The sequence below is a fragment of the Bison bison genome, unplaced genomic scaffold (genome assembly GCF_000754665.1).
Source record: "Bison bison bison isolate TAMUID 2011002044 unplaced genomic scaffold, Bison_UMD1.0 scf7180017864368, whole genome shotgun sequence".
NCBI lineage: Eukaryota > Metazoa > Chordata > Mammalia > Artiodactyla > Bovidae > Bison > Bison bison.
In genome coordinates, this window is record NW_011494940.1 from 2700385 (window position 1) to 2715290 (window position 14906).

General features: G+C 43.6%; 1 protein-coding gene across 5 annotated transcripts in view; it reads left to right on the plus strand.

Annotated features, from left to right (window-relative positions):
* DPF3 (D4, zinc and double PHD fingers, family 3) overlaps positions 1-14906 on the plus strand; it is a 295296-nt gene that overhangs the window by 108179 nt on the left and 172211 nt on the right. For all 5 annotated transcript variants that reach the window (XM_010855808.1, XM_010855812.1, XM_010855809.1 and 2 more), the window contains one exon: positions 7889-8049. In XM_010855808.1, coding sequence (XP_010854110.1) covers positions 7889-8049 — 161 coding nt within the window. The remainder of the gene's footprint in view (positions 1-7888; positions 8050-14906) is intronic.

Here is a 14906-nt window from a genome sequence, read left to right on the forward strand (position 1 = left end):
TCACTAACTCAATGGACATGGGTTTGGGTGGACTCCGGGAGTTGGTGATGGACAGGGAGGCCTGGCGTGCTGCGGTTCATGGGGTCGCAAAGAGTCAGACACGACTGAGTGACTGAAGTGAACTGAGGGAAGGCCTGTCTGCTTCATATACACAGGAAGGTCAGATAAGGATTTATTCATTCACCCGTTCACTCATTCCTCCATCATCAACCCAACACAGCAAGCTCTGTGCTGGGCTTGGGGACAGAGCCAGGTGTGGTGTCTGCCCTGGGGCAGGCTTTGATCCCTGCGATCCTTGTGCGGTCTACTCTGCTCTCCTTGATGCTGGAGGCTGGCCTCGCCACCCCGCTGACAGATGTCTTGGGATGGAGGTTTGGCTGGGTGCCTGCCAGCCTCAGAGATGCCGCGGTGTGACTGTTGTGTGCATGTATGTCACGTGGAGGGCAGTCAGCCGGCTCAGGCAGAGGCCTGAGTGGCAGGGAACACTGCTCTTGGATGGAAGGATCAGGAATCACCATTGGTTACCTCTGAGTTAGAGGTTCTATCTCATCTATTAATAATCATTTCAGACCTGAAGTAGGAGCTTATTGTGGGAAGGAGAATTTAGGCTCAGGGAGGGTAAGTAACTTACTCCAGGGCTGTGAAGCCAGTGGGCCGTGGAGCTGGACTCAGCCCTGCCTGATTCCAAGTCTCTGATCTACCCCAATATCAAGACTCTCCAAGGGCCTTGAAGCTCAGTGGAGCAACTTAGGACCTTTGGGCGCCAACATGGCTTCTGTACTGAGTACAAAACTGAAGACTGAGAACGAGGGAGATTTCTTTTTGTCAGCTGGGGAGGAAAAGTGTTGGAGTGACTACATTCAGTAGACTGCTGAAATAACCAGGGGGTCATGCTGAGGACTGAGTGAAAGTGCCTGCAGACATTGTTTTGATTTTTTAAAGTTGCCAGTAGACAGTTGTATAATCTCAATCACCAACCTATACTTTACTGCTGTGATGGAAACATCTACCATAAGTGAGTGATATATGAGTTGTTGAAAGCAATTCAACCAAGGAGTTTTGGGCACCTACTGTGTGCTGGGCTCCATGCCAGATGTTGGAAGTGAATCGGTGAAAAAGCCAGCTATGCAGGGCTCCGGGGAGTGCCGTTCTCACTGAAGTTTAATATGAAACGCACCCCCTTGTGTGGTTTAGTGCAAAAACTAAGTGGCTGTGTGTAGTGGCCCTGCTCTCATGGAGTTTATAGTCTAGTAGGGGAGACAAATATTAAACACTGAGTTGAGTTGAAAGTGACATTATTAATAGTATTATTATTTTTGTTGGAAGAAGACAGAATGAGGAGGAAGGGGACTGATTCTCTCCCTTACTCATTCTCTCTCTGTGTGAGTGTGTGCTCAGTTGTATCCAACTCTGTAGCCCTTCCTATTTTATTTATTTATTCTGAAATATTTATTTATTGCATTTGGCTGTGTTGGGTCTTAGTTGCAGCATGTGGGATCTTTGTTGCGCTTTGCGGATTCTCTCTAGTTGTGGCACTCAGGCTCAGTACTCTTAGCTCGGGGGCTTGGTAGTTGTGGAGCACTGGCTTAGTTGCCCTGTGGCATGTGGGATCTTAGTTCCCTGACTGGGGAGGGAACCCATGTCCCCTCCATTGCAAAGTGAAAGTGAAAGTAAAAGTTAGTCAGTCGTGTCTGACTGTGACTCCCATGGACTGTAGCCTGCCAAGCTTCTGGGTACAAGGGATTTCCCAGGCAAGAATACTGGAGTGGGTTGCCATTCCCTTCTCCAGGGCATCTTGCTGACCCAGGGATTGAACCCGGGTCTCCTGCCCTGCAGGCAGATGCTTTACCTTCTAGCCCCTTCCCAGAGCCTCCATTGCAAGGTGTATTCTTAACCACTGCACCACCAGGGAAGTCCTGAGTCTTTGTTTTATATAAGAAACTCTGTCTTAACTGGGGCTGCTATAGCAAAACGACCATGGAGTAGGTGGCTTAAACAACAGACATTTATTTCTCACAGCTCTGGAGGCAGCAAAGTCTGAGATCAGGGTGACAGCATGGTCTAGGTGAGGTCTGGTGAGGGCCCTCTTTTCAGGCTGCAGATAACTGGTTTCTTGCTGTGTCTTCACATGGCAGAGACAGAGAGAGACACACACACACACACAGAGGGAGAGAGAGGAGAGAGAGGACAGAGAGAGACAGGAGGGTTGGGGGAGAGGAGACATGGAGAGAGAGAGGAGAGAGAGAGAGAGGAGAGAGAGGGGAGAGAGGAGAGAGAGAGATACAGAGAGGGGGAGAGAGAGAGGAGAGAGAGGGGAGAGAGGAGAGAGAAGGGAGAGAGGAGAGAGAGGAGAGAGAGGAGAGGAAGTGAGCACTCTCGTGTCTCTTCTTATAAGGGCATGAATCCCATCGTGGGTGCTCTACTCTCATGACCTAATTACCTCCCCAAAGTCCCATCTCCAAATCCCATCCATTGTGGCATCAACACCTGAATTTCAGAGACAGGGGGACGTGGTTCAGTCCACAGCAAGCACTAAACTTGGTTTTCTTTCAAGGGAAGCTTTAGGAACAGTTAACTGTGAGGAAAATGAAGAGGCTCCCCCCAACACCTTGCCAAAGATTGTCCCCTGCTCGCTAGTTCTTACAAAACATGACACAAACGGGAGACGATTTCCACGCCACCGTCAGAGTGAAACACGTCTCAGTGCAAACAGGAGGAAGGCAGCAAGTTGGCAGAGCTGAGTTTTACTGGGTGTGTGTGCGGGGGGCGGCTGTGGATGTGTGGGCCGCTGAGTGAGCCTGCAGGAAAAGGCCAGGTGCCGGCGATCCTGCCACGGCCCGGGCTCCTCCTTATCTTGGCTTATCTCTGTTTCTGAGCACAAATAGCTGTGATGGGCCAAGGTCCTGATTTTTACAGCCAGAAGGGACCCGTGGCCATGGAGCAGGGAAGGAGAGAGGACAGGGGAGCTGCTGGAGACATGAAAGAATTCGGGGCTGGCCGCGAGCAAGGGCAGGGGAGAGCCAAGGACACCGGGCCTGGGAGAAGCAGGGCTGGGCTCTCTCAGGTCCCCGCTGCCACCCCTCAAAGCCTGGAGACCGGGGAGGGAGCAAGGCTCCGGTCCGACGTGAGGACTTCGCTTTTGGACACAGGCGTGAGGTAGGGCCGGACACCCATCCCCGGGTCAGCACACGGGAACAGGGGGGCACCCTGAAAAGGGAGGGGGCCCCAGGGGTCTGGGTTGGAGGGTTGGAGCTGAGAGCCCATTCAGGACAGTGGATGTGGAATCTAAGAGCACACGTTGGGGACTTCCCTGGTGGTCCAGTGGTTAAGACTCTGTGCTTTCGATGCAGGGGGCACAGATTCAATCCCTGGTGTGGGGTTGGGGCAGGGGCGCGGAGGACTAAGATCCCATCTACCCGTGAGGATGGCCAAAAAAAAAAGAGGGAGAGAGCAGGTGTGGTTTTCGAGAGAGGGAGGTGGAACCGTGAGGATGAGGAGCTGCTGTCTTAGAGGGGGTCTGGCAGGCTCTGCAAATCACACGTGGAGCCTCGTTGGCAGTCATTTTGGAGAAGTCTTATTTTTTCCACTCTGAATCCCCTTTGGCGCCTGGAATCCATTTCTCCACAGATATGCTCAAGGAGGGCGCCTGGAAAGCTCTCAGAGGTAGGATGGCTCTCCCCCTCCAGAAGGGATGGCTCAGGATCCCACAGAGCCCCTCACGAAGGCCCGGAACTGCAGCCAGCTCTGCTCCAATCTTCAGGCCAGGGGGTTCCTGCTCTGGCTGGGGGCCCAGCAGTTTGTCCCCCTGCCTTCCCTGCGTCTGACTGAAGCCTTGAGTGGCCCAAAGTCAGTGTTGATGAGAATATCCTTCTCCTGTGCCTTGTGCCAGCTTCTTCGAGCCCAAGACATCTATCATCCGGGGGAAAGTCTAGCCCCTCGGTCTGGGGCAGACAGGTGATGGCTGAGGCTGGGCCATGCCTGACCCACCCCGGGGTGCGCCGGTCACCACTCCACAAAGTGAATCATTCACTGTCAGCCTTTCCCTGCTCCCTCTGCCCCTTGCGGCTTTCATGCAAATGTCACCCACCCCTGGGATCCTATCAAGTAGGATTTTTTTTTTCCTAAAAAGAAATGCTATATGAGTGGGGAAAGAGATAAATAAGGTGTCTGAGATTAACATATACATACAACTACATTTAAAAGAGGTAAACAACAAGGAGCTTCTGTATAGCACAGGGAGCTATACTCAGTATCTTCTAACAACCTATAATGGAAAAGAATCTGGAGAAGAATATATATAAATATATAACGTATATTTATGATATATATATATATATGTATCTGTATAACTGACTCACTTTGCTGTACACTTAAAACTAATACAACATTGTAAACAACATCGTAAATTGTGAGTGCTGAGTTGTTTCAGTTGCATCCGACTCTTACGCGACCTCATGGACTGTAACCCACCAGGCTCCTCTGCCATGGGATTCTCCAGGCAAGAATACTGGAGTAGGTTGCCATGGCCTCCTGCAGGGGATCTTCCCAACCCAGGGACTGAACCTGTGTCCTTTAGGTCTCCTGCATTGGCAGGTGGGGTCTTTACCAGTGGTGCCACCTGGGACTTCAGTAACAAAAAGAAATACCATGCGGAAAAGGACATTTTCCCCTTCTCCTGTTTAACTTGCTTTTCACAGGTTAGGGAGAACTGGCCATTGATTTTCTTCTAGAGAACAGAGCAAGCCCTGTGCAGATTTGGCTAATTAACTTTTGGAGAAGTGCCGCTTGAATTTATCAAAGGGTGAAGTCTCTTTTCCCCTCCAGTGTCTTAAAAAAGGCTTTAAACTTTTGTTTCCGAATCTCTGCCAACGCCTGGCCTGTTTAAAAATGACTTCCCTGGAGACGATGGCAAAGGGTGATGGTTGTCATATTTTTGTAACTTCAATCTTCAATACAGTTGTTCCAGTCCTCAGAAAATCTCTTGTGTTTACATAAAAGAGGTATCATTCACACAAAGATTACATTTAAAAATACACATTCCCCCTCAGCATGCCTGTTACTAATAACATTGCATGTTATGAAAGTGGAAAGTATTTAAGATGAAATTAATTTTCACCCAGCGAGCCACTTTGTTTGACTTTTTCGTTCCATTCGGTGTGGGGCATGGACTTGGCCAAATGCACTTCTCATTGTCAGCAAGTTCACCTCCTTGTTTCTCTTTTTTGGGATTGACGCTGTTAGAAATGAGTTCCGGGCACATCGAGAGAAGTCTCATCTGGGATCGTATTGTACATTTCTTTTGTATTGGCTTCCAGAAGTTTGTTTTTCTAAATGGAAACCCTCTTCTCTCCAGTCGATGAGTTTTAGTGTACAGTTTTTTTTTTCTTTCTCCCTTTCTTTCTCTTCCTTCCTTCCTTCCATGGGTTCTCTTGCAGCAGAATTTCTGGAGTTGGAAGAGTTAACATCTTTTTTGGCAGCCTGTCAGAAGATCATGGGAAGCCAGATAGCGGCTCCTTGCTTAGGACGGCTCTCGGTTGTGCGTTCTTGTCAATTCTCATCCGTGTGATGTGGCTGGTCTCTGTTCCGTGGAGGGAAGCTGGAGCCCCCAGGACACCCCGGACAGGCTGTGTGTCCAAGCTGCCCTCAACAGTTCTGTGAGCTGCATCGCCTTAGCAGAGGGAGGCAGTTAAGCTGGAGGGACACAGTCGCAAATGCTTCCCAGGAAACAGTTGTTCATTTTTGATCAATCTCATGGTCCTTGTTACTAACTTTGATTACATCAGCTTATGCGCTTTTCTGTTTTACGGCATTCTGATGGGCTTTCATTCCCCCTCCCAATTCATTGTCAGCTGGGTGACTATTATAATTTGATTACAGTTAGGTTTTGCAACTGCTAGATGCTTTCTGAGCTGTTCTGCCGTTCTTGTGAGAGGGAAAATGCCCAGAGGTAGAAAAGGAGGTTTGTCCACAAGTAGCTTCCAAAAGATGCCTCAGAAGCTTCAGTGATTGTATCCTCCCAGAATAAGGAATTTGCTTTAAACTTTTTGGTAGAATCTGACACTTTGACTTTTAAAAAAGAGTAAGAGGACAAATACTATGTGATAACTACCTATATGTGGAATCTAAAAAATACAACAAACTAGTGAGTGGAACAAAAAAAGCAGCAGACTCACACATAAAGGGAACAAGCTAGTGGTTACCAGAGGGAAGAGGGGAGGAGAGAGGGGCAAGCCAGGGGTAGGGAATTAAGAGGCATAAACTTTTATATATAAAATAAACTGCAGAGTTATACTGTACAATACAGGGAGTGTAGCCAATATTTTGTAAGTGGAATATAACCTTTAAAAATTGTGAATCACTATATTGCACACCTGTAACATAAAATATTATACATCAACAACACTTCAATATAAAAGAGGACAGAAGAATCCACTTAAATTTTTTTTTTTTGCTCCTCTAAATATTTTGGTTAAGAAATATTTTAAACTTAGACCTCCCCCCCACCCCCCACCCCCCATTTTAATGTCTCTGTGTCTCCAGAGACCAAAACAAAGGGGCATTCATAATGTCCCTTCAAAATGAGCTATCTGATTCACCCTTTTGGCTCTGCAAGTCCTGTGGCTCTCCTCCTTCTGTCTTTTCCTCCTCTTCTTCTCTAAGAATCTCTCCTTTACCTGGTAGACATTATGTTATTACAGTTGCAATTCCTGGGACCATTTATTCACCTCTGTCATGTGCCTATGGTTTGTTAGGTATTTGATCTTATTGATTGTGTTTTATTACATTTGATCGATTATATCAATGTTATGTTTTTGGTCTTTGAAAAGGACAGTATCTTAAAAATTAGTAGCATCACCCAAGGATACCAAAGATTCAGGAACCTAAAATTCACTGGGCTTAATCAGATCACCACTCCAGTAAACCTGAAAGGTCTTTCTATTTGTGGATTAAACTCTGGGAATCAAATTATTTTGAGTCCCTAAGTTCAGATGTTATTGCTTTAAATGCTTCTTTCATTTGTTTTCTATCAGAAAGTTATTCTTCTTCAAGTGTGTGGCTTTAAAAGATCGGTGCGTGTCCTTCTTCATCTCCTCGCCCCTATAATAGCTCTGTGTTTACAGGGTGTTTCCTCAGACCCTCTAGTCTTTTCTATGGGGTGTTTCTCTTCTATTGTAATGGAAGTCTTTGTATCCATGTTGGTGGTTTCAGTCCAATCTGGAGTGTCTTTGCTGGTTACCACTGAGGAATAAGTGTGGCTAATGGGGCATGTTAAGGGGCAGGGGCCTCTGGAAGCTGAATGTCCTAGCAGACCCCATGCAGAAGGTTGTACCAGAGCTACCTCCTTTCTGGAGGGGGACCTCATGCTCCCTGGGACAGGGACATGTTACTCTTGTGTGTGTGCTCAGTCACTTCAGTTGTGTTCAACTCTTTGCAGCCCCATGGACTGTAGCCCATCAGGCTCCTCTGTCCAGGAGATTCTCCAGGCAAGAGTACTGGAGTGGGTTGCCCTCCTCTGGGGGATCTTCCTGACCCAGGGATCAAGCCTGAGTCTCTTATGTCTCTTGCACTGGCAGGCAGGTTCTTTACCACTGGCACCACCTGGGAAGCCCCATATTACTTTTACTGGTGGTTTATTCTCGGGGTCCTAATTTCTCCGTTAATGGGGTCTCTAAGTTCCCTGGTGGATTTGGTACAGGAAATAGAACCTGTTGGAGACCTGAAGCTGAGTTGGATTCTGCTGCTTGCCAAAGCTCTTGATCCCCATTGTCTTGGTCTTCATAATAGCAAAATCTTCCCTGGCAGGTGGGTGGGTGACTTCAGTTTCCTTCTGGGTGTGTTCTGGTTTTTCCTGGCCTCATTACCTCCCCTGCACTCTGTCTCCCTGCAGGCTTGGGGACCAGTTCTACAAGGAAGCCATTGAACACTGCCGGAGTTACAACTCCCGCCTGTGCGCAGAGCGCAGCGTGCGCCTCCCATTCCTGGACTCGCAGACCGGGGTGGCCCAGAACAACTGCTACATCTGGATGGAGAAGAGGCATCGAGGCCCAGGTGAGCCATGCCACCCTGGGATGTGCTCACGTTCGGGCTCCCAGCCTGGATGCAGGCTGATCTGAGTTTGTCCAGAATCCCTGCAGCCTGGGTGGGCGTGGAGGTGGGACAGGCTGTACAGGGAGCCTGGAGTACTTTCAAGAAACTCAACTGCTTCTGTAGCTCTTGGCACGTGCCCCGAGGATGATGCAGGACATTGAAGCCACACTGGCAGGAAGGGGCAGAGAGAAAGAATTCGGGATGTTTAATCCCTAAAAGGGAAGACTAAGGCCATGACAGCTGCTTCACCTTTCTTTCACTCTGTGTGTTGGTATAGCTTAGTGGTTCTGAGCTGGAAATCTGAAGTCAGATTTTGGTTTGAGGCTGAGCTTTGTCATCAAACCTCTTGCCCTCAGGGTCTTCATCTGTAAAATGGGGATACTAATAGTACCTACTTTGGGACCTTGTCAGGATTAAATGAAAACCTTCATAAACAACTCATAACCTGTGTTGGGCACATAGTATTACTAAGGCTTCCCTGGTGGCTCAGTGGTAAGGAATTTGCCTGCTAATGCAGGAGATGCGGGTTTGATCCCTGGGTTGGGAAGACCCCCTGAAGAAGAAAATGGCTATCTACTCCAGTATTCTTGCCTGGGAAATCTCATGGACAGAGGAGTCTGGTGAGCCACAGTCCAGGGGTCCCAAAAGAGTTGGATACAACTTAGTGATTAAGCGACCAAAACAACGAAGTATGTTTGCCAAAAATGCTGCCTGTTATTGTTGATGTTATTATTATTATTATTGTTATTACCGTGATACTAGTCTTCTAGGCGTCAGAGAACAGAATAAAGACCACTGGGTGGAGATCAGGGAGGTAATTTAACACAGTTTTCTGGCTCTATATTGGCATATTAAAAAAAATTATTATAAAAGGTTTCAAAGCCATGCAAAAGTGGAGAGAAGGGTAAAATGAATTTCTGTGTATTGTTCACCCAGCCCCAACAGTGATCAACTCATAGCCATTCATTTCATTTATACTCACCTTCCACTTTCCTCCTTGAACCCAGGTTATTTGGAAGCAAATCAAGACAGCAATATTCTTTCGTCTGTAAAATTTTCAGTCTGTATCTCTAAATGGTAAGAACATAAACATACCGGCCATATCTATCAAAACTCAGAGTTAAAAATGAGACATTAATAGCATCAAATATTTGTTCAACATTTATTTCTCTGTGTAATTGAAATCAGGATCCAAATAGGACCTCTGCATTAAACTTGGCTGATGTGTCTCTTAAGTCTCTTTAAATCTGTAGGTCTCTCTCTCTCACTTGTTACTTGTGGAAGAAACTGGGTTGTTTGCACTGTAGGGTTTCCCAGCGTCTGGATTTTGTGATTGCATCCCCATGGTGTTATTCCTGTGAATTGGTAAAAACAGATTCAGGTTCAATTTTGGGGCAAGAACAGTTCCTAAGTGGAGGTGTGTGCTTTCATCAGGAGCCTCATGGGTTCTGGGTATTTCTCTTTTATTGATGTTAGCAGCCCTTGATGAAAATTGCCTAGATGCTTTACTTTATTAAGGATGACATTCAATTTGAGGCTATCATTATTTCTTCATTTATTGGGTCTACATCATTTATAAAGAGAAGCATCTCCTTATTAAAATTTTGGTTATTGTGGGTTATAGTGCACATATGAAAGTACAGATAAATGATTTCCCCCCTTTAGTTATCAGTTTTCAAAATAATGAGCTGGTTCCCTTGTATTCTCCAAAGATGATCAATAAAGTTATGATTATCTTGAGTACCATCATGAATCCACAGACTTAAACATATTGGATAATTTTAATCCATTGCAGCTATTATTCTTATCAATGCTTAAATTGCCCCCATCTTTGGACAGCTCAGTTGGTGAAGAATCTACCTGCAATGCAGGAGACCCCGGTTTGATTCCCGGGTGGGGAAGATCTGCTGGAGAAAGGATAGGCTACCCACTCCGGTGTTGTTGGGCTTCCCTTGTGACTCAGCTGGTAAAGAATCTGCCTGCAATGTGGGAGACCTGGGTTCGATCCCTGGATTGGGAAGATCCCCTGAAGAAGGGAAAAGCTACTCACTCCAGGATTCTGGCCTGGAGAATTCCATGGGCCGTGTATAGTCCATGGGGTCACAAACAGTTGGACAGGACTGAGCGACTTTCACTTTCACTTTGGACAGTAGGGTTTATGTCCAGTGCTAGTGCGCTGAAACAGCCTAGTAGTTTCTGTAGCATTCTTGCTGTCCTAATACTGGGACAGATGTTTCAGGCTCATCTTATGCACATCCTGCCCCAGACCCTGAATCAGCCATTTCTTTAAGAAGCCCCATTTCCTCTTTGAAAGACTTTTATTTGGAGACTACAGTCTGGTAGCGCCTGTTGCTCCTGGGCTGGTTGTTGATTCTAGGACTTTTCAGTGAGCAGAACTAAGAAATATGATTTCTTGTTTCTTTTTTCTTGTTTCTCTTTTTAAGAGAAAACACATTGTTAAATTTACTGATATAGCCCATTCAATTCAGTTTTACCCAGTTTTAACTTAACTATCTTCATTCTCTATCTCCTCTCTCCCACATTGAAAAGAATACTGGCTCTTTATGATGCCAGCATAGTTTTTTTGCTTTATTCTGCAATAGACCCACAACAATATAAGAATAAAATGAGACTACCAGCAATAAGGTGACTGAGATGGTTTAAGTTTTTATTTCTTTCTTTGCAGTTTTTTGTTGTCTTTAGCATATTTCTTTGTAAGGATGTAGAGTCAAATTACTGTGTTTTAAGGTCGCTTGAAATAGCTCCTCAGTGTGTTTGTAGTACTAACTCAATACACAGTTGGATTTATTTGTTTCATTTTTGCTTTCACTTATTAGGTTTTACTTTTTTATTTTATTTTATGTAATCGCCTTGTCTTTTTTAAATTAACTTTTTATCTTGAAATAACTGTAGATAGACAGAAGTTGTAAATGTAGTACAGAGAGAGCCCCTTGTGCCCTTCACCCAGTGTCCCCTAAGGGATATATCTTGTGAATTATAGCAGAATATCAAACCCAGAAAACTGACACTGGTGACATGTATGTGTGTAGTTCGATGCCATTTTATCACATGTATAGATTTATGGAACCACCACCACAGTTGAGATACAAAACTATTCCATCACCACAAAGGTCTTCCTCGTCCTGCCCTTTATGGTCACACCCACCTCTTCTCTCTTCATTTAAGTCCCTTCACCCTCTTGCATTTGTAGTATAGTATCTTAAACATTTCCTCTACATACACTCAAAACCACGTCAGACAGACGTCTAATTTTTGCTTCAACTGTGAAACATAATTTAGAAAACTTAAGACAAGTGTCTATTGTATTTCCTCATATCTTTGCTCTTTTGTTGTCGCGTCTTCCTTTCTGATGTCCCAAGACACCTGCTTTTATAATTCCTTTCTGATTAAGTGTTTTCTTTAACCATTCTTTTAAAGTAGGTCTGATAGTAACAACTCTTAGTTTTCCTTATTCTGACAGTGTCCTGATTTTCCTGTTTTTCCCTTTTTTTTTTTTGTCTTTTTTTTGGGCCATGCCCACACAACATATGAGATCTTAGTTCCCTGACCCAGGATCAAACCTGTGCCCCCTGCAGTGACGCACAGAGTCCTAACCACTGGGCCACCAGGGAGCTTCACCCTTCATTCCTTGAAGGATATTTATTTTGTTGTTGGATATAAAATTCTGGGATGAGAGTCCTTTTATTTTAACACTTAAAAAATGTCTTGCTTCTTCCTTTCAGCCTCAGTAGTTTGTGATGAGAAATCTGCTGTCATTCAAATTATTTTCTCTTGAAAGTAAGGTGTCATTTTTCTCTCATTGATTTTGAGTTCTTCTTTGTATCTTGTATTTCTTTGTGGGACTTTGTAGTTTTTCATTTGTCTCAGTCATTAACAATTATTTGTTTGAAACATTCTTATGATGGTGACTTTAAAAATCTTGTCAGACGATTCTAACACGTGGTGGTGTTTCCATGTTGAAGTCTGTCGTCTTTTCTCACGCGAGTTGAGATTTTCTTGGTTCTTCATAGGAGTGATTTTGATTGAATCCTGGACATTTTGGCTGTAATGTTGTGAGACTCCAGATGTTATTTAAATCTATTTTCACACACCTCCTCTGACACTGTGCCGACAGGGGAAGAGAGGTGCCCCTTGTCGGATGGATGTGGAAGTCCAGGTTCCCCATTCAGTCTCTGTTGACACCCCAGAGCGGGAGGAGTACCTCATTATTGCTGGGTGGAGGTGAGAGTTCAGACTCCCCACTAAGCCTTCACCAGTGCCTCCCTAGTTGGGAGGAGGAAACATGCCTTATTACTGGTCCCTACACAGCCTCCACTGACGCCATGGGGTGTCACTTGCCCTCCTCTGACACTAAACCAGCAAGGATATTAGGATGCCCTGCTGGACTGGCTCTTCCCTGGCCCTTCAGCTAGAGAGAGCAGGATTTTCTTGGGGCTTTTTTGGGTCTACCTTTGTTGGTGTTTCTGGATAATCAGCTTTTCTACAACTCAGTCTGGTGTGTATAAAACAAAACAAACAAATACCCAAAACTTGCCGCCCTGTCGTTTCTTGGGTCTGAAAGTCCCTAGCTGATCATTCTCTTTACCTTTCAGTATCTTACTTTTGTTGTATAAACAATGTCTAGGAGTTTTAGTTGGGCTTAGTGGGAGGAATATGGGAGAGTATATCTACTCTGTCTTTCCAGAAGCAGAAGTCCCTGGGTTGCTTTTTATATATAAAAAAAAAAAGTTAACAACTTTATTGAATTATAACTGACATACAGCAATCTGCACATATTTAACATGTGCAATTTGACAAGTTTTGACATGTATATACCTGTGAAACCCTCACCACAATCAATATAATGCACATATCTCTGACTCCCCAAAGCTTCCCTGTGTCACTTGTAATCCCCCCTTTTCTTCCTCCTCCCTCTACCTGTCACCTCTCCCAAACCCTAGTCACGCTTTCTATACTGGAATCATACAGTATGTACTTCTTTTTTTGGTGACTGGTGGATAAGGTCCTGACTTCTTTCACTCAGCATAATTATTTTGAAATCACCCATGCTCTAGCATGTATCAATGATTTATTTGTTGTTTATGCTGAGTAATATTCTATTATATGGCTACATCACAGTTTATTCATCTGTTGGTGGACATTTTGATTTGTTTTTAGTTTTTGGCTGTTATAAATAGAGCTGCTGTGAACATTTGTGTGTAGGTCTTCACATGGACATATATTTTCATTTCTCCTTGGTAAAGTACCTAGGAGTGTACTGGCTATAAGGAAGGTCTGTATTTTACATTTTAAGAAACTGTCAGGCTGTTTTTCAAAGTGGTTGTATCATTTTATATCCACCCCAACAATGTACAAGAGTTCCAGTTCCTTCATATTCTTGCTAACACTTGGTATGGTCAACTTTTTAAAGTTTTAGCTATTCTTATTTTTATACAGTGGTATCTCGTTGTGGTTTTACTTTGTATTTCCCTAATTAATGATGTTGAAGATCTTTATATGTGCTTATTTGACCATCCTTTGGTAAAATGTTCAAACCCTTGGACCATTTTAAAATTGGGTTGTTTGTTGGTTTTCTTATTAATGAAAATAGATAGTTCTTTATATATATTAGATTCAAGACCTCTCCAAATTTGTCCTTCTTTTTTGAAGTTGTTTTGGCTACTCTAGGTTCTTTGCACTTCCATATGAATTTTATAATCAATTTGTCAATTTCTACAAAAAACATGGTGGAATTTTGATTGAGATTGTGTGGAGTCTATAGATCAACTTGGGGGAAACTGACATTTCTTAATGTTGAATCTTCCAACCCATGGATATAATGTATGTCCCCATTTATTATTATTCTTTTTCAGTTTTCTGATCAATCACTTTTAGTTTTCAGTGTACAGGTCTTTCACATTTTTGTCAGCTTTATCTCTATATACTTAATATTTTTGATGATATTATAAATAGATTTTTTTTAATTTAAATTTTCTGATTTTTCTTTGCTAGTGTACAGAAATGCAACTATTTTTGTGTATTCACTTGTGTCCTACAATTTTGCTATACTCATTTATTAGTTCTAGTAGCTTTCTATAGATTGCATAGCATTTTCTCTATAGTTGATTATGCTAGTGAATGAACAAAGCTTTTCGATATAGATGTGTTTTATTTACTTTACTTGTCTATGTAAAGTGACATATTGTCTATGTAAAATGACAAGTACTATCTATGTAAAATAACAAGTATTGTACTGGAATGTCCAGGACAATATTAAGTAAACGTGTTAAGAGTGAACATCCTTTTGTTGTTCCTGATCCTAAGGTGAGAGTATTCATTCTTTCATTTTTAAGTATGATGCTAGCTGTAGTTTTGTTTGTTTTTGCTGCACCACACTGCATGCAGGATCTTAGTTCCCCAACCATGGATCTAACCCTGGCCCCTTGCACTGAAAGCATGGAGTCTTAACCACTGGACTGCCAGGAAAGTCCCAGCTGTAGGTTCTTTATAGCTGCTCTTTATCAAATTGAGGATGCTCCTATCTCTAGTTTGACAGTTATTTAAATCAGTATTTGGTATTGGTTTGGTCAATTGATTTTGCTGAGTCTATTGAGATGATCATGTGATTTTGCTTTTGTTAATTGTTAATATGATGAGTTATACTGATTGGTTTTTGAATGTTAAACTAACATTGCATTCCTAGGATAAACCCTACTTTGTCATGACATGTTATCCTTTTATATATTGTCAGATTCACTTTGCTAAAGTTTAATTAGAACTTTTGCATCTATCTTTATGACAGATATTGGTCTATGGTT